Raw genomic sequence first — 20,215 nt, forward strand, 5'->3', positions numbered from 1 at the left:
AAAATTGATATTGGAACCCTGCACTCCTTTATAAGGGCCATAAAGTGATATTTGGCTTGTCAGTTTTAGAGGACTGACTGCCCACTCTGTTTTCTTGCTTAATTGTCAGTTGCACGGAATTGACGGATATTCTTCACCTCTCTTGCTGCATCACTTTAGCTGGCTCCAAGTATCACTCGTCGTGAATTGACCTTTTTGCCTTTTACGTTCCAAATGTACGATTTCTTTCTCTTTTGCTCAAAAGGACTCCATTGCACCTAATAACTCAAAACTAAACATAAGAGATGCAATTCACAAAGATAATAGCAAAGAAAGCATAAATACTAAATATAAAATTAGGTGTTTTACAACACCTATCATTTGTCCCTCTTTCTTACGATATAGTTCATTCCGTCCCTTGACACTATTATCAAGTTTGAGTCTTTACCATTCATTACACTCTTGTCCACCCGCGTAAAATGGTGGTACCGCTCGCATGTTGTGGATCAACACCACTAAGGGGTGATTTTCTTTCATTAATTGCTATCTTATTTTCCTGGGTCTTCCCCTTGTATACCCCTCCCATGCTTCCAGGTGATTGGCCCGTAGCCGGCATAGTTGTCGTTTGACTATTCACGTGATTCCGTTAGTCAGTTCTCGGAGCATCGGTTTCCCCACGCTCGTTCCGGGGAGCTACTGTCATTACAAGCTTGGATAGTGCAATACCTGTAGTCGGAGACACTATAGTGACTTGGCCTCCCGAAAGCCAGAAGTATTAAAGGAATGGCCATAATAATGGGAGCATCATGACATCTCTTGATGTCTCGCCCGAATGAATTAGTAGGTACTAGAAATGTTAGAAAAAGATAAACCTATCAAACCTAAAGGTTGTAGACGGAATACTTCTGGGACTTGTTTCTGATGCAGACAATGGGGGCACTATCAAAAACAATGCCCTGGTGTCACACAGAGAGAGAGACTCTGTCAATAAAAAAAAACAAGATCAAAGTCCAGATCAAAAATCACTTCAGAAAATCAACGTAAAAAATTGAATAAATCTGGGAAGGATATTGCTTTCAAAGCACAAAAGAATAATAAATTGCTTGACAAAAGTAAAAGTGTTGGCAACTCTGTTGTTGATCCTATTGAGACTGATTCATCAGATGAAGATCTTGACAACTCAGTTTCACTGATCACAAGACAGTTTAGAGATCTTCTTTTGAAGAGAAGCAAACGGTTCATCATAGATAAACCCAGGTCATCAGTCAAACCTCATGACCGTGCTCCTCCTAAAATCAGGGACACAGTTAACACTGATGATGAGGATATTCCACGGTGCTTCAAGTGTAAGGGTTTTGTTCATTTTGCTAACAAGTGTCCAAATCACAGAAAATGCACTGGGAACAAAGGTCTTGCTGCAACTCTTGATGAGATGTCTGATCACTATGATTTAGCTGAAGCTGAAAAGTCAAGTGTTGCACTCCTTGGTGAAAATATTAATTTTGATGATTGTGGCAATACGTACATCAATCTTGATATTCTTCATGGTGAACCTTCATCAACCACTATGGAGGATAAAATGGATTTTTCCCTGTCTAATGAAAATTCTATTTCAAATGTTTCAGGTACCTCAATTTGTTTAGAAGCATGCTCAGTTATGGTGTCTGTACTATCCTCCACATTGACATGTTCTTATTGTACTTTTAAGGGTGATGAACTCTCTAAGTGTTACAAGTACAAACATAAAATAAGATATGTCAATAAACTTCAACGGATAGCAAATCGATTAGCAAACAATCTCAAACTTGTTCAGAAGTCTGATTCACCCGAGGTAAGTAAAAAACTCAAATTTTCTCCGAAAAAGTTAATTTCTAAAGAACTAATTAGACCTCTCCAGAAAACAACAAGGTCTAAACATTATGTGAAAAGGGTATTAGGAATTATATACAAGAATTAAATGGTGGACAGATTATTGTTCACCCCAACACTGTTTGATCTGTTGAATGTGCACCTTGTCTCATGTGTCTGGTCAAAGAGGCAAGAGTTGAGCACAAATCAGGCTTTAAGAAAAGAAAATTCTTTTGTTTTATTTTCTTTTGTTTTTCTGGAATTTTGTTGATCTTTTCATATCATAAATTGGTATTGAAAAGGATTTTCCCTTTTGATTTTTGAAAGAAGGTTAAATTCGACAATTCAGCCTTTTTATAGGGATGTAAATTGATCGTACATGAATCCTTTTACTTATATAAAGGTTCTGTAACCCTACATTCCTTTTTCCTTCCTTGAAAACTCTTTTTATCACACGACTGCTTGTAGAGTCTGTTTTGGAATGAAGACTCCAAGCATCATGTCTGCTGATGAAAAAGATGTTAATGTGATTGTTAATCCATCAATCATGAAGGAAAAAGTTAAATCTCATTCCTCTACGACTTTGAAAAGAAAAAGGAAGAATATGAAGAAACCAAGGGATATCCCCTCTAATCTTCAGAAGTTTTCTGGTGTTCTTGAAGAGTTGAAGGAAACAAGGAAGGAGATTCAACAAATAAAGGCTATTGTTTTAAGGACTCTTGAAATTCAGAAGGCCCTGGTTTGGCATCAGTCAAGAAGGTTTGCTGGAATTGACTCATTTCTTCATGAACTTTATGTTCCAATGGCTGTTGACGACAAGGAGTTCGTGAACGATAAAGAATTTTTCAGAGGTCTTAATGTCTAGGAAACTTCTTATGAGAATTTATTCTTGTGTTTTAAGAAGGATAACTAGGGTTTGGAATAGTCTATATTGTGATTACACATTGCTATTGCCGACGATTTTCATCTTCCAATGTTTTTAGATTTATTTATTTAAATTCTAAAGTTTATTTGGAAGATGATTTTGCAGTATTAATCTTTAGTGGTTTTATATATTGCAAAAATTGTTGTGTGATATGGGTGTTTACGTCCGTGAACTATGATTGTCCCATATATGTCAAAAGTTAAGTCTATTATGTCATTATGCAAGTATTGATGGAAAATAGAATGAAATTTTGATTTCAAAGATTAAGTCTATGATATCATTATGCGAATATTGATGAAAAATATAATGAATCTTTAAATATTCCACAGTATTGATCTTCCCTGATCCACTTGTATGTGAAATTATTGTATGGCTCTGTAAGTCTTCTTACGTTGAGCATTTTCGATTAAATTATTCATGGGTTCTCTTGTTGTTAATTTAATTGAGTTTTCTGGATACAAATTCATGTTTCATGTAATTTTTTAATGTCCAAAGAAGTCCTTCTTTTCATTTAAAATTAGGTTGTTCTTGTTGTTCTTTCGGGAATGACATTTTATGGGGGAGAGTTCTTAATTGCCAGATTTTTGTGGGGAGTGCGGCTGTGGAATATTATAGGATTTTTCTTGTATCTTTATAAACTCCTTGGTGAATACACTAAGTTTCGACTATGTGAAATCATCGAAACAAAGTTGATATGTTCTCTTTTAGTCATGAAATATCTTTATGAGAATTTTATTATGATCCCGCTAGTTTTCGTACCTTTGCCAATTTATATTGACAAAAAAGGGGGAGAATTATTATGTAGTTCACACTACAAATACATATGGTTTACGGATCCTTATGTAAAGGGCGGTGGTTTTCATTATGAGATGAAGTATTGACCAGGGGGGTGATACATATCACCGTAGTATTATTGTCAAAGTTGTGATACAATTGAGCTTTGATGTTGTGTAATAATATAATGACACTGTATAACAATAATTGAGAACATCTGTTTTCTTATTGTTATGGCTACAGATCTTCAACAACTATGATGCTGAGTTGAACACGTTCAGAATCACTAAAGTACTCGGAAGTGACGAAGATTTCGATTAGTGTTGAAGAACCAAGGAAATTAAGCATTTGGATGAGAAGCTACAGAGTTTATTTATTTTGTAATCCATATGTATTGATAGTTTTGCCACTAAAATTGACAAAGAGGGAGATTGTTAGAGCACTGCTCGGTCGAACTGGCAAGCGTTGCTATCTCAAGTTTGTTTGTCAAGGTTAGTTTCCAAAACTATAAGTCTTGATTTCCAGTCTACTTATAGCTATGTCTCGGATTAGGATAGAATGTGTAGTTGAGTTTTAGACTTCACGACGTTCATCGATTGAAGATGAAGATTGTTAGAGCACTTCTCGTTCGAACTCGCATGCGTTACTATCTCAAGCATGTTTGTCAATGTTAGTGATCAAAACTATAAGTCTTGATTTATAGTCTACTATTAGCTAAGTCTTGGACTAGGATAGAAAGTGTAGTTGAGCTCTAGACTCCATGGCCATTATCATACAAAGACGAATAACTTCTCAAGGAACTGGTGTAACTTCATCGACTAAAAAATATGTGGATACTTGAACTTATCTATCACTCAAGATTCCATCTATTGTATCTCTTATCTTGAGGCAAAAGTCGCATTGCTATATAAACTATGATTATACACATTTGTTATTTCGAGCCGAGTTTATCTCGCTTATCTATTTCTCAAAATATGTGTTGGTAAGCTTTAGATTTGCTCAAGTTCATCTTTACCAGTGACGAAAGTCATATTAGTTTCAATTACTTGAAAATTGCTTTGACGAAAAATAGCTTGTGAATAACCACTATATAACGTCCTCTAAGAATGTTTCAATGATTGGAATGAGAGTTTAGAATATAACCTTGAAAGGATATAAACATTGTATGATAACTCATACGTGTGTAAGTCCTTATTACTTGAACCAAAGTATGTGTACTTTGCTACTCGGGAAAACCAGAAGTAAAGTCCACGTACCAGTACGCGCACTGTCGAAAGTTCACATCCCGTGAATTTCTGTTGGAATTTGTGAACTGAAAACAAACTTATTCCGGGTACTTAAGTCCGCGTACCAGTATGTGTACTTAAGTGGGTTAGTTTCTAAAAACGATTATTCGTGAACTTAAACTTATATAAACTAAGGAATGCATACTTGCAAACCGTGGCTATAAAGTTCATGAATTGATTCGAGTGAATCAAATCGTTTTTTCTTCGATTGTGTCTTATATACTTCTACGAGATCTAAGCAATTGAACAACTCTCTAACTAGTTCTCTTGAGTCATTTGAACTAGTTATGGTTAAGATGAATATGGTTGATATGAAAGTGATCATATGGCTCACCATTTGGTTAACTACTGTTGAACCAACTAAATGTACATGTTTGGGCACGGTTACACAAACCTAAATAAACGTGCATTTCTTTTGTGTGTAACAAGCTAAGTTCGATCTAACGGTTGAAAGATATTAGTTTGAATCTAATCAGGTTTTCATCCAACGGTGAATATTGAATGCTTTGTTACTAGATAACATGGATTGCAAACCCTGATTTGAAAGACTATATAAAGGAGAACTCTAGCAACTGGAAAACCTAATCCCTACACCTCCTAAGTGATACTAGTTGTATAATCTAGAGTCGATTCTCCTTTAACCTTAGGTTTATATCGAGACCCTGTAGGTTAACGACTTGAAGACTTGATTGGGATTATGAAGCCAGACCCAACTATTTTCTTTGTAGTTGCGTGATCTGATCTTGGTGTTTCCATCGTATTTGAGTACAATCGTAAGATTGGCTTGAGATTAATTTCTCCGATAGGCAAGATAGAAAAGTAGTCACAAACACCTTCATCTCATCGTTTGTGATTCCACATTATCTTGTTTCGCTAGACGATTAAGATTATTGTGAGGTGATTAATAATACTAGACTGTTCTTCGGGAATATAAGTCCGGTTTATCAATTGGTTCCTATTCACCTTGATTTATCAAAAGACGGAACAAAAACTTGTAGGTATTTCTGTGGGAGACAGATTTATCTATTACCGTAGACTTTTCTATGTGATACAGATTTGTTTATTAAAGTCTTCGACTTTGGGTCGTAGCAACTCTTAGTTATGGGTGCGATCAGCTAAGGGAACCAAGTGCGTAGTATCCTGCTGGGATCAGATACGTAAGGAGCGCAACTGTACCTTAGATCAGTGCGAGATTGATTGGAGTATAACTACAGTCCAGACCAAAGTTAGTTTGTAGCAGGCTAGTGTCTCTAGCGGCTTAATACAATGTGTGTTCAATCTGGACTAGGTCCCAGGGTTTTTCTGCATTTGTGGATTCCTCGTAAACAAAACTTCTGGTGTCTGTGTTATTTCTTTTTCGCATTATATTTTGTTATATAATTGAAATATCATAGGTTGTGTGTTGAATCGATCAATTGGGAAATCCAACCTTTGGTTGTTGATTGAAATTGATTGATCCTTGAACATTGGTCTTTGGTACCGTTCAAGTGATTTCTCTTGTATTCAATTAGACTCGCAGATTTCTATTTTCTTGAGTAAGTATTGAATCGAGAAAGAGAGAGATAACTCTTTGATATACTTTTATTAAGATTGAGTATGACTGTCTAGTTGATTCTCTTTAAAAGTATATTTGAGTTTGTCCATACATATTGCTAAGCGAAATATTGGGTATGGTTTTTAGACCCCCGTTTTTTCAAGAACTACTAAGGGGAGCTTGTGGAACTTCATCAACAAAAGGTATGTGGAGACTTGAACTCATCTATCACTCGAAAGTTTATTTCTATTTTATCTCCTATTGAGACAAAAGTCGTATAGCTATATAGACTTTATATTATACACATTTGATATTTCGAGCTGAGTTTAACTCGCATACATGTTTATCGAAATATGTGTTGGTAAACTTTCACTTTAACCAAGTTCATCTTTATTCTTGGCAAAACTCAAAAGATGATCACTTGGAAATTGCTTTGAAGCTAATATTTTGTGTGAGACAACTATTCACGTCTTCTAAGAATGTTTGAATGATTAAAATGGAGTTTAGAACAATTAACCATTGATTAGATCTAGAGCAGTATGTGTACCTGTATGCTAACTGTTGCAAGTTATTCCAAGTCCGGGAACCTTAATATGCAGACCCGTATGCATACGGGTTTGACAGTTGAAGTCCGGAAACTTAGTATGCATACCCGTATGCATACCGGCTTAACAGTTCAAGTCCGGGAATTCAACTGAGTTTGGTCGTGAACTACAATATGCGTACCCGTTCGCATATTGGAGAACCCATACCAAGTCCGACTACTTAGGTATGCGTACCCATTTGCATACTTGAGTGGGTTAAGTTCTAAAATCGATTTGTTCATGAACACATACATTTATATATAATAGGGAATGCAATCTTTTGCAAACCGTGGCTATAATGTTCATGAATTGATTCGAGTGAATCAAAATCTATTTTGCTTCAATTGTATCTTGTATACTTCTATGAGAATATAAACAATTGAACAACTCCATAACTAGTTTTATTTGAGTCATTTGAATTAGTTGTGATTAAGATAAACAAGGTTGATATGAAAGTGTTCATATGGCAAACTTTGGTTAACTATTGCTGAGCCAACCAAGTGTACACGTTTAGGTATGGTTACCTATAACTAAATAAAGTCACTTTTCATTTGTGTGTAACAAGCTAAGTTCGATCTAACGGTTGAAAGATATTAGCTTGAATCTAATCAAGTTTTCATCTAACGGTGAATATTGAATGCTTTATTACCAAGGTAACATTGATTGCAAACCCTGATTTGAAGACTATATAAGGGAGAACTCTAGCAACTGGGAAACTTAATCCCCACACCTCATGTGTGATACTAGTTGCTACTAGAGCCGATTCTCCTTTAACCTAGGTTTTTCTTAAACCATTATAGGTTAACGGCTTAAAGACCTCATTGGGATTCCGAAGCCAGCTGTTCTGATCTTACTTTGTTCTATCGTATTGAGTACTATCTTCTCTAATATTTGCTTGATATTCAATCTCCGATAGGTAAGATAAAAAGTAGTCACAAGCATCTTCGTCTCATCTTTTGCGATTCCACAATATCTTGTTCTGTTTCCATACGGTTAAGATCGTTGTGAGGTGATTGATATTACTAGGATGTTCTTCGGGAATATAAGTCCGGTGTATTAATTGGTTCATGTTCACCTTGATTTTCCAAAAAACGGAACAAAAACTCGTAGGTATTTCTGTGGGAGACATATTTATCTATTCAATAGACTTTTCTGTGTGAGATAGATTTGTTTATCAAGTCTTCGACTTTGGGTCATAATAACTCTTATTTGTGGGTGAGATCAGCTAATGGAATCAAGTGCGTAGAGTCCTGTTGGGATTCAGAGGCGTAAGGAACGAGACTGTACCTTAATCAGTGTGAGATTGGTTAGGGTTGAACTACATTACACTCCGAAGTTAACTTGTAGTAGGCTAGAGTCTGTAGCAACTTAATACAGTGTGGTGTTCAAATCTAGACTAGGTCTCGGGGTTTTTCTGCATTTGCGGTTTTCTCGTTAACAAAATTTCTGGTGTTTGTGTTATTTTTTTCCGCATTATATTTTCTATATAATTAAAATATCACAGGTTATGCGTAGTTCAATCAATTAGATAATCCAACCTTTGGTTGTTGATATAAATTGATTGGCATTTGAACATTGGTCTTCGGTACCGTTCAAGTTGTTTCTCATAATAATCATGCTTGCGGATTTCTATCTGTTTGATTTGCTTATTACATTGAGAAACAAAGATATAACTCTTGGATGTATTTTCCTTGATTGAGTCTGACTGTCTAGTAGATTCTCTTGGAAGTGTATTGGAGTTAGTCCATACAGATTGCGTAAATGAAATATTAGGTGTGGTTGTTAGACCCCCCGCTTTTTCATACTTGATCTATCTGTATCATGAACAACTAAAGTATATTTCTTGTTTTGGAATACTTTTTGTATTTTAGAAGAATAACTTCGATCCGAGGAAAGTTCATGATAAAATTGTGCAAGATATTTTCGGACTCTCTTGACAATAATATTTCGGAAAATCCTTCTTGATTTTATTTCCGAATGTGTATATTTTCATGACTATTTTTTTATCAAATAAAATACCTTGTTAGGTGTTTTAAAGCTTGGAAACCAAGTTTTATTTAATATATAAAAAGTCTTAAGAACCGATTATTTCCTCTACGTTTAGTCTGCGGTTCAAGATGGGTGAAAATACTATTGATAATGATTCTCAATTGTGGATGCTTGAAACTTGCCTACTGCTAAGATTACATGCTACTTCTCAGAGGAACATAAATAGAACCAAATATCTTTGGAGCAAATGCTTTTCCTATTGCGATATTTTGAAATTGCTCGTGAACAATTGGAAGCATTTGTAAAGAATGAGAAGTGACTCGAGTTGAATCTTTTGAAGTTGATTGTGGAGGTGAATTTCTTGAAGAGGAGACTCAATCATCTGAAAGAAAAGAGAAGACTCAAGAACTTGAACGCTGAAGAAACCTCAGCAAACATTCATAGCACTTTTAGGGATTAAGTTATATGCTGTAATACTTAATCCAAGGAAATGAACATCAGTTTTTGATTTATTTCAATTATTGTATAAGGTATATTTTTGAATAAAACTATCATTATTTATGAATAAAATTATTATTTTATAATTTTTCTTGTGATAGTTTCCGATTACATAGCTCGTGCTTGAATGTCTATATTTTTTCTATGTGTTTTCGGTTTATGGGATGTCTGATTTTGGTTTTCATAACCTTAATATTCGATCTCACACGTTGTGAACCATTATGGTTCATGCGACTATTTGATTTAGCGGGATTAAGTTCTATCGCATGTTGGTAGGCTTTATCAAAAGATCATAAGGTGTTCCGATTGAAACTCATATGTGAAAAGTCACAATATGTTGAATCAATTTGTGGTTACATGAGTTGTGTTTAGCATAAGCATATGTGTTTCGGGTTTTCAACTTTTGCTATTAGCACGCATTAGTTAAAACCGATTCAACCTTTCTCTGGTAAAGGTTGCTTTGTTGTTGTTATGTTGTTCTTGAGAGAGGATGACAACATACTGGGGGAGAGTTCTAATTTGAACTTGCGCTTAATGATATATCTTTCTGGGGAGAAGAGGATGCGGAGTATGAGGTAACGAATTTGTTAGTTAATCGTTTTCTTGTTTAAGAAAAGCCTGTTTATATTACATATATTTTGCTTTTGCTTAACAAATTTCGGTTCAATTGATATATTCCATTTTTTTGGTATCTTTTATATTGTTGGGTATCAAGTGTTTTTGCTTAACGAAATTTCGGTGCAATTGATGTGCTATAATGTCTATGTTTATTTCAATTGCTTCCGGTTAAGAAAAATAATTGAGCAAGTCAGCTTAAAAAAATACGGGATCATTTGTTTATTCTAATTCGATTCCGGATAAGAGAAACTAAGTTAATTGTGATCTTATTTAGACTTATCAAATTGAAGGATTCGGTTATTCAAGTCTAATCGAATGCCTTGACAAGAAATACTAGTTAACTAATCTAGTGCTTGTCTTGTCTAAAGATAAAGGTCTAAGTTATTTTCTGAATAACTAGAACATGATCAGAGAAATAAAGTTAATTCTGATCTTTATTTTGGTCTTATCGAAATAAGCGATTGCATGTGTACAATCCGTTTAACAAGGGAACTAAGTTTCTTAGTCAATTTGTTAAACTATTAGGGAAAAATTCTTCGGCCAATAGTTTTCCTTGATAAAACCTCAAAAACACCAGAAAAATATTCAATAGGATTTGTTTCTTATGCTCACTAAACTCATCAACATGTCGATTACGTATGAAAAACTCGATAAAAATGGAACTCGTGTCACGGGAAAACAAGAAGAAGACATCGATTTTCGATGGGAAGAGAGAACATGAGATAATGGAGAAGTTTCATGAATTATCCAGGTGGTCGGAAAAAAGGTTCAGGAGTCCCAGTGTTTGTTATGTTACCACTTGACACGGTAGCGATAGTAGGGAATCTGAACAGAGCAAGAGCCATGAATGCTAGTTTGATGGCGTTGAAAAGTGCATGAGTTGAAGGAGTTATGGTCAATGCATGGTGGGGTTTGGTCGAGAAAGATGGACCATCCAAATACAATTGGAATAGTTATATGGAGCTTGTACAAATGGTTCAAAAACATGGTTAGAGGGGCTAAAACCCTAGATCCACACTAAATAAGTTGTTTGTCTGGTAAAACTCATCTAAAAGTCACTTGATTATGTACTATAGACAACTTCGTATAGGTTAGACTATCAAGTCTATAAATGTTGAGATTTACAAGTATTACTCGAAGACCTGAAGAACGTGAAGAAGTAACGAGCTACAACGACGACATCATCCTTACTCTTGAGGTTAGTAATATTGACTTGAACTGTTTCATTCCTAACGTATCTTTCAAGTCGTGCTATATTGAAAACATAACTGCGAGGTTGTGAATGGATATTTTACTCTAGTAGTGAGACATGATCATATGATCATAGTAGTAAGGAATTAGACTACGAAGTATAACGCTTATCTTAAGTTCCAACTTTGATCTTTTCCGACAGTTCGCAAATGGGTACGCATGCTGTCGTTCAGGACCGAACTCAGGTGAAACAGTTTTCAAACGGGTACGCAAACTTAGTTCCCGGACTTTGACAGTTAAAAACCTTCGTATAGGGGTATGCATAATTGGTTCTCGGACCTGGATCATTCTTACAACAGTTTGCATACTGGTATGCATACTGTGTTGTATCCAGACAAAGGTTAATTGTTCTAAACTCCCTTTTAAATCATTGAATCATTCTTAGAAGGCGAAAATAGCTGTCTCACACAAACTATTAGCTTATAAGCAATTTTCAAGTGATCGAATGATCAATACGAAACATTCCGAGTCTACATTAAATGACAATCTCACACAAATCATGTAAGATGTTACAAGGCGATTTTCACATGATCATATTTTGACTTATTATTTGGTTTCCAAAAAATAAATTATTTCCAACTGAACTCGTCAAGAATAATGATGAACGTAGCTAAAGCAAAAAGTTTCCAACACACATTTTGAGAAATGTGTAAGCGAGTTAAACTCGGCTCGAAATATCAAATGTGTATAATATAAAAGTCTATATAGCTATACGACTTCTGTACGACTTAGTCTCATTAGGAGATAAAATAAAATAGACTTTTGAGTGATAGATAAGTTTTAGTCTCCACATACCTTTTGTTGATGAAGTTCCTCCAAGCTCTCCTCATTGGATCTTCGTCTTCATCGATGAACGCAGTGAAGTCTAAAGCTCAACCGCACATTCTATCATAATCCGAGACATATCTATAAGTAGACTAGAAATCAAAACTTATAGTTTTGATCACCTAAGCTTGACAAACAAGCTTGAGATAGCAACACTTGCGAGTTCGACCGAGCAGTGCTCTAACATAAGTCATCAATCGACCAGACTTAAAATATGAGTTTTAATGTATTACATCAACATGGTTTTTTGTTTATTGATGAGTGAAAGCTATGTTGTCTTACATTATTAGGTTGTTGATGCCAAGTGTAAACAATAGTTAATGAAAAGAAGAGGATAGCAAGTACACCACCAACTTTTTCGTTCGGCAAATTGTACGGATAAAACTTAATACAATCACAATTAGGCCAAAGCAAGACCTTTGAATCAGATACTATGTAGAGTTTTACTCTTTTTCTTCCACAATAAATATGTAACCAAAGGTTCGTGTACCTGATTGTGTAGAAGAGTTCTTGGATGATCTCAAAAAATTAATATCCAGGATCAATTTAGTTATATCATAATTATTATGACCCGAACTCTGAGAAGTATGAAACTTGCAATCTATCTTTCAAGATATGAATTCAACATGAACAAGTCTTGTTTTTGATCTCAAACACTAAAGACTTAAACTATCTAGATTAATTTTCGTACAACTTGTGTTATTCATATTATAAAGATAAATAATATAATGCAGAAAAAAAAAAATACAAGACACCAGGATTTTGTTAACGAGGAAAACTGCACTGGCATAAGAATACTGGGAATTCTTCTAACATTGAACAACTCATTGTATTAAACGGCTACAGACACTATCCTACTATCATACTTCGGACGGGGATATAGTTGAGATTAAATTAACACTCTAGGAAATTCATCTGCAGTTGTGTTCCTTACGTCTCTTGAACTTTGCTAGATTCTACGCACTTGATCTTCTTATCCGACTTCCTTTACAACCTAAGAGTTGCTTAGTTGAAGTAACAATATATGAATTTTCAGATATTATTATATTAAATAAAATTAGACATGTTATTGATGGGAGATAAAAAAAATTAGGCGGGAATATTTGGGAATATTCCACAAATTGGGGATACTTTTTTTTTTTAGTCGCATGGTTTTTCAATGTCGATTGTTGAAAATCCGCCACAAATTGAAAAACCATGCGGACTGCTGATGGTATTTTTATAGTGGTTGTAGAAGTGGTAAGTAATGGTTCGTTCAAGACTTGTGAAAGCAGCTTTTTTAAACTTAATTTTTATAAATAAAAATAACAAACTCGAATAAAAGTGTTGTGAGAATTATGGAGAGACTGGGGCTAGGATTCCGCTATTTACCAATTCCAAAGTGATACTAATTATAATCATGTAATTTCACACGTTCAAATTGATTCTCAACTATTGCAAAAGTAGATTTTTAGAAACAACAAATGTTAATCCAAAGCATGAGACATCAAAACCCTAGGCTAAGCATGTTCCATCAAAAGAAAATACAATTGTTTAACAAAAATCATAAAATCTATTTTCAATATAGGCAAATAATCATAAATAAAAATTGCACAAATTAAATAGTTAAGAATTACCACTTTTTCATTAGAAAGATAGCTTCCTCCGTCTCCCCAAGGATTGGGTCTAGCTCATCATGATGGAAACACGCTCAAAAGTTGATTTCATTTATGCTCAAAGATGATTTACAAATGATGAAAATGTGAGAAAATTATTAAAGCAGTGATTTTCTTTTCTCTCCCAAACCCCCCTCCCCCCAAATGTGCTCTCTAACTCTCTATTTATACACACAAATACACATCACTCAAATATATTCTTCCATAACTCCAAAATCTTCTTCTTTTTAATTAAAAATATCTTCAGAAATTTTTCCTTCTCTTTATTCTATATATGTCTTTACTAAACCCATATCTTCTTTAATTCGCAGAATAAAATCTTCTAAGGATATCTTTCTTGTTTAATACAATATAACTTCCTTTTTCTTCAAAACTTCATGTTTGTAAGGCAAGAAGATATTCTCATCTTAAAGATAATAAATCCTTTACTGTTGAAACCAAATTTCCCGCCAATTTTTCTTTTCAAATCAAGGAAGAAGATGGATCCCCCTTAACCAGTAATGGGGTGCGATTAGCAGTTGACTCCCTGGGGTGCCCCTTATCCAAAAACGAGAGTCCGAATAACATGTGTCCTCCGGGTTCCTAAACAAACTTTTCGAGCCGAATTAAAATGTTTATTTTCCAAAAATACCTACAAACACATAAAACACCATAATAAGTAGAAAATCGAGGACCAACAATACTGAAAATTGAGGACAATTCGGTCACAAAAATGTATCTATCAACTGCAACAAAAAGTATCCCCCGATTTATATATGGGGATATCTTATTATTATTATTTGATGAGTGAATAAAGAAACCATGATATTGGTAATGGGATCTTAAGTCATTATTATTAATTTTGTCTTATATATTTTAAATATTAATGGTAAAAGAAACCCGTTGAATCTTCTGCATCTGATCCATCGGATGTTGTAACATATGTGGATGTGAAATTAAAATTTGTCGTGCATTGAATTATATGGAGGTAGTCAAATGAGATTTTATAGACTTTCATTGATTTTTTATTTTAGTGACTCCCGGAGATTCTCTGAAAATTTAGAGATTTCTAGCGATTCTCTAAGAGTATTTTAGAGAGTCTTTATGACTTGTAGATACAAAAAAAAATGAGATTTGTAAAGAATCTTTGTGATTTGTAAAGACAAATATATGTGTAATATCCAATTAAAAATTCAAAACATCTACTTTTTATTTATTTATTATGCACGTTATAATGTTAATAAAAGCACTATGAATATCTAGTAATATATATGTTTATCGTCAAAATAAATCTCACTACTGTGTTTTGAAGTGGCAAGGACAAAGCTCGGTTGGTATATACGACGGCAAAGACGAGAGAGAGAGAGAGAGAGAGGAGATGTCCAGTATATTCAGATGAGGTCAGTTGGATTACCGCGCTAATGGACGGTTCCTGAGTCATCATCTCAGATGTAAAAAAAAAAGGTTCTACTCTAAAAAGTAAATATTCCCGAAGTTTCCAAGTCTCCCAAAATATCACCTATTGGGGAGAGATTTCTACCATGCCTATATTCCTAAAAAAGTCTCTCCAAATCTCTAAAAATAATAAATCAATGACTTTCAATTCTTATCCGAATAAGAGGGGTGTTGGAGTGACTCCTATGAAATTCTAATCCAATAACATGGAGTTTAAGACAATTTAAATGACTTAAAAAAAGGCTCAAACCAATAACAAAAGACATTTGTAGGAGGTTAGAAGACTTTTAGTAATTCTCATTACTTTTGAGCTATTGACAAGAATGAAGCCGAAGTTGGAGAAGAGTTCTAAGATTAGTGTTGGCACGGAGGACGTTATTTGAGTTTTGGCTATGGAGTTGGGCTGTAAGATCGAGAAGCTGCCCATCAAGTACTTGGGGTTAACATTGGGACTTACTTCTAGATGCGCTACTGTATGGGAGGATGTCGTTCGACGAATGGAAGTGAAGCTTGCAACTTGGAAGAAGAAGTTTTTAAACAAGTCAGGTAGGCTGGTGCTTATTAAAAGTTGTCTTTCTAGTGTACCGGTTTATTTCTTGTCCCTTATTAATATGTTAGCTAGTGTGAAGATGAAAATAACTAGATTAATGCGAAACTTCTTATGAGATTCTAATGAAAGTAGGAGGAGAATGTGTTGGATTTCTTGGACTAAAATATGTAGACCGAAACATATGGGTGGTTTAGGGGTGAAGAATTTAAGACGCACTAGTAAGACGTTAAAAGCAAAGTGGATCTGGAGATATTCAAAGGAAAAGAAGGCTTTATGGAGGAAGGTAGTTCAGCAGAAGTTAAATAATAATGTTGAAGTTTACATTCCTACAGATGATGGCAAACCTCAAGGAAGGAGTGTTTGGATGCATATTTTAAGTCTTCCTATTTTCTTAATGAACATATTATTTGTATTTTGAATAATGGCAAATCTACTAGATTTTGGCACGATAAATGGACAACTTCTGGTCCTCTAAAAGATATATTTTAGGCTATTTTCAAGGTTTGTAAGAGAAAATAAGCTTCTGTTTCCGAGATGGTGGTGAATGGTAGGTTACAGTGCATTAAAAGAAGAAGATTGTATATGAATAAACAACTGGAGTGAGATTTACTGTGCAATGAGTTGAGGCCCGTTCATAGTCTAAATGCAAATGAAGATACAATGGATGTGTTAGGGGGCTTCATGGTGAAAAAAATGTTAAGAACTCCAATTAGAAGAGGTCGATGTATGCGACTTCGAGAGGTTTTTATGGAAGAAAAACATTCTACATAAAGTGAGTTTCATGCTTTGAGAAAATTTTCATGATTCCTTGCCAACTTATAGTATGTTAAAACACAGAGGTGTGGATGTGCAAGATGATATGTGCTTGTTTTTTAAAAGGGAGGAAGAAACTAGCGATCACTTTTTGTTTTGTTGTCAATATGTTTTTGAAGTTTGCTCGCATTTCATAAATGCTTTCAAGGTATGTTGGGTTGCTCCAAATACTGTGAAGAAACATTTGGAGGCCTGGAAACTGAATAATCTTCAAGGAAAATGTAAGGAGATTTGGTGGAAGGTGATCTATACTGTTTTTTGGCACCTTTGGAAGGAAAGGAACAACATGGCTTTCGGTGGTAGGGCGACGGAAGCTGAAGAACTTATTTTGCTTATAAAGCAGACTATTTTTCTTTCGTTTTTGGATAAGGATATGTTTAAATCTGTTTCTGTAAATCAGGTTTTATTTCAATGGGATACAGTCATCCATATGTAATATTGTGAATGCAGTGTTCCTAGGCATGTAAATATTTTTCTTTCTTGAATATAACCTTTCCTTAAAAAAAAGACATTTGGAGACTCTCCGAAAGTCATTTGAATATAACCTTTCCTTGAATATAAACTTTTCGAAAATTTACATGGAATAAATTTAAGGACTCTCCGAAAGTCATTTGAAATCTCATTTGACTAACCTATGTTAGATCCGGATGAGGCGAAACCCGGACCATGCTCTCCGCTCACTCTAGCTCAAGTTCGGTTCTGCACGGCAGATTCAGAGTTCAAGTAAGAAGCAAAAACATAGGCCCATTACGTTAGTAATACCCTTCATACCCGAATCGATATTCTCATTAGGGTTTGGTATATATACACCTCACATATCCACGAAGATCGACTACTGTTAGGGTATTGCCGCCAAGGATTATTGCAGTGCTTCTGAGACTCGGCTCCGAAGGTAAGATCTCTCAGAGTTGTTGGTTCTTTGATTCTCTAGACGAACTAAATCCAGAAGATCTAGGTTTATACTTTGTTACTGATGTATCAGAAAGTAACTACCTGTGAAGTATATTTGTTTTTCTAGGGTTTCTTTCCATTTTGTTTTTGAATCATACAGATTGACAGTTGTTTAGTAAGTAGTCTTTTGAAAAGTTATAAATATAGATGAAACCTTAAGAATAATGAAAAACGGTTTTGAAATCATGTTTGTAATATGTTTTTAATTTTGTAAATGGTTGTAAACAGGTAAGTAATGGCACCTCCTCAGCCCAAATCAGGGCTTTTCGTTGGATTAAACAAAGGTCATATTGTTACTACAAAGGAATTGGCTCCTCGCCCATCTGCCCGAAAAGGGGTAATTACTCGTTCCTGTTTTTGTTATTATTTCTGAAGATCTTCAGTAATTTTAGTTATGGTGAAATGGAGCTACATGTGGTTTTGTGAGAGTTTGTTAGAAAGTATTTGTTAGGTTGATAATTATGTGTGGAACTTGGTTGCAGAAAACCAGCAAGAGGGTTCTGTTTGTGAGGAGCTTGATCAGGGAAGTTGCAGGATTTGCTCCTTATGAGAAGAGGATCACTGAGCTTCTGAAAGTTGGGAAGGACAAACGTGCACTTAAGGTTGCCAAGAGAAAGTTGGGTACGCACAAGAGAGCTAAGAAGAAGAGAGAGGAGATGTCTAACGTTCTCCGCAAGATGAGGTTAATATCTTTCCTCTTTCTTTAACTTTGTTTAAGTATCCCAAGCGATATGTTCTATGGATGCATCTCTAACATGCTATACAATTCTTTAAAGCTATAAATGTTTTACACCTTGAGCTTCTAGTGCATATTCATCTTACTTTGGTTTGGTTAGTTTCTAGTTTGCATTTTTAACATGCTTAAAGATGCTTTTTTTAACTAATTTGTAACTCTTTAGACTAAAATATCTGCACATTCTAATGTGTCTCTATGCCACTTTATCTGCATAAAGCAGTTAGAACCTTGATCATTTGATTATAATATCATTCAGCTGTACACTTTTACTCTGTACTTTCTAGAGTAATAGTAACTTTGGTGTCTCATCTGTTTTTTCTAACGTGTATTTAAATTGCTAGTTCATAATGTTGGATCATTCAGATTATAGTATCACTCAAAGCATAATTTCTTTATCAGATCCTTCATATCAAATGTTATAACCATAATTTAGGATTATGGTGAATGGCCAAATAATTTTGGTTTCTTATGTTATATGTGGTTTTGTGGTGCTCTACCAGTGCCAGTGATAGTTTTAAATATACAATTAACTAACAGCTATGAACACAATCTAAAATTGAGGCCCCCATTTATAATCTTGCTTATATGCTCTTACATTATTTTTTTGGTACGTATATGCTGTTTGAAGTTTCCTTCTTTTTTTATTTTAAAAGCAATTTAATTTGATTTGTTCAAAGTGATGATGTGTGATTGAGATAGATTCTATGCCATTACATACATGTATATCAGACTACTGATCATGATTTGTTTGTTAATTGTCACTACCGATGAGGTATTGCCATTCTTATCCGTTCGTCTTCTATATTAAATCATCTTTGGTGGTAGTAAAATTTACAGTGGTCCATATAGTGGGGAACTTGGAGCGTTCATACTTTTTACATCCTTTCTCAAGTACTATTTGTTTTGCTTGAGTACAATAATTTGTCTACTTCTTAGCACAATGTCTTCACACTTGAGCAGTTTGTATTGTTAAGTTCCACGGAGCTGGTCCACATTATTTAGCTGTATATTATTTAGTTGATTAGAGAGTTTAGTTGATTAGAGAGTCCGGAAAGAAACTTCTATAGCTATTATTGCTCATTTGATCTGTTGCATTTTCATCTTTATCCTGTCTAATTTTACACATTTTCACCCATGCCCAGGTCTGCTGGAGTGTCCGAGAAGAAGAAATGATGAGTTACACAATCATGCTGATCTCATGCAATAGTTTTAGTCTATTAGGAAGATCTATCCTGTCAACGCAGTTATGCGATGATTTTTGTCGATGAATTCTAGTGTTTCTGTTATAACTGGTGTACTGTTTCAGAATCATTATGTTCTCTTATTTACTTCAGTTGTTTCTGACTTATCTTGTGAAAGTGCTTTAGAATATATATTCAACTTTCAAAGAGTTGTGATCAACATCTGTTATCAATTTTGATGGCTTTAGGTGAACACCCCACCCCACCCCCCCAGTGCTAGTTGTGATCATTTAACTGCTGTTCTGTTTCAACTTTGTTTGGGAGAAACCCAGTAGTGGTTGTGATCAGTGTGTGGTGTATTGATAGGAAACCACATACTTTTGGTTGCAACAGTGGGGGAATCCCTATATTACTTATTTCAAGTGTTCGGGCCTGGAATCTTCACTTCGATTGTTAACAAAGCACCACTCTCTTTTCATAAAAACCTTTTCCAGCTGCCGCATCCAAGCTCTCCGTAGGCACTTCGAATTCGTATTAACCTGCAGGTTATCCCACAGCTGTAAAATTATTCGGATGACACCTAAAATAACCTTACCCAAAATTGTTCAAATTACACCTAAAATATCCTTGCCCAAAATTGTTCAAATTACGCCTAAAATAACCTTACCAATATCCGAACTTACGGTATCTAACCCCATTGCAATCAGAAAGCCTAAAAGATCTACAGAACGAACGATAAAAGTGTTGTATCAAAATTTGCTGCTCTAGATAAGCACCAAATATT

General features: G+C 34.7%; 1 protein-coding gene across 1 annotated transcript; it reads left to right on the top strand.

The window, feature by feature from the left end:
* The first annotated feature begins 17,316 nt into the window (after window positions 1-17,316).
* LOC113320190 (60S ribosomal protein L36-2-like) lies at window positions 17,317-19,651 on the top strand. Its single transcript, XM_026568127.1, has 4 exons — window positions 17,317-17,455; window positions 17,743-17,851; window positions 17,997-18,196; window positions 19,393-19,651. The coding sequence occupies exons 2-4, from the start codon at window positions 17,750-17,752 to the stop codon at window positions 19,421-19,423; spliced, it is 333 nt and encodes a 110-aa protein (XP_026423912.1). The 5' UTR covers window positions 17,317-17,455; window positions 17,743-17,749; the 3' UTR covers window positions 19,424-19,651.
* The last annotated feature ends 564 nt before the right edge of the window (window positions 19,652-20,215 follow it).

Source organism: Papaver somniferum, chromosome 11 (genome assembly GCF_003573695.1).
Source record: "Papaver somniferum cultivar HN1 chromosome 11, ASM357369v1, whole genome shotgun sequence".
Lineage (NCBI taxonomy): Eukaryota > Viridiplantae > Streptophyta > Magnoliopsida > Ranunculales > Papaveraceae > Papaver > Papaver somniferum.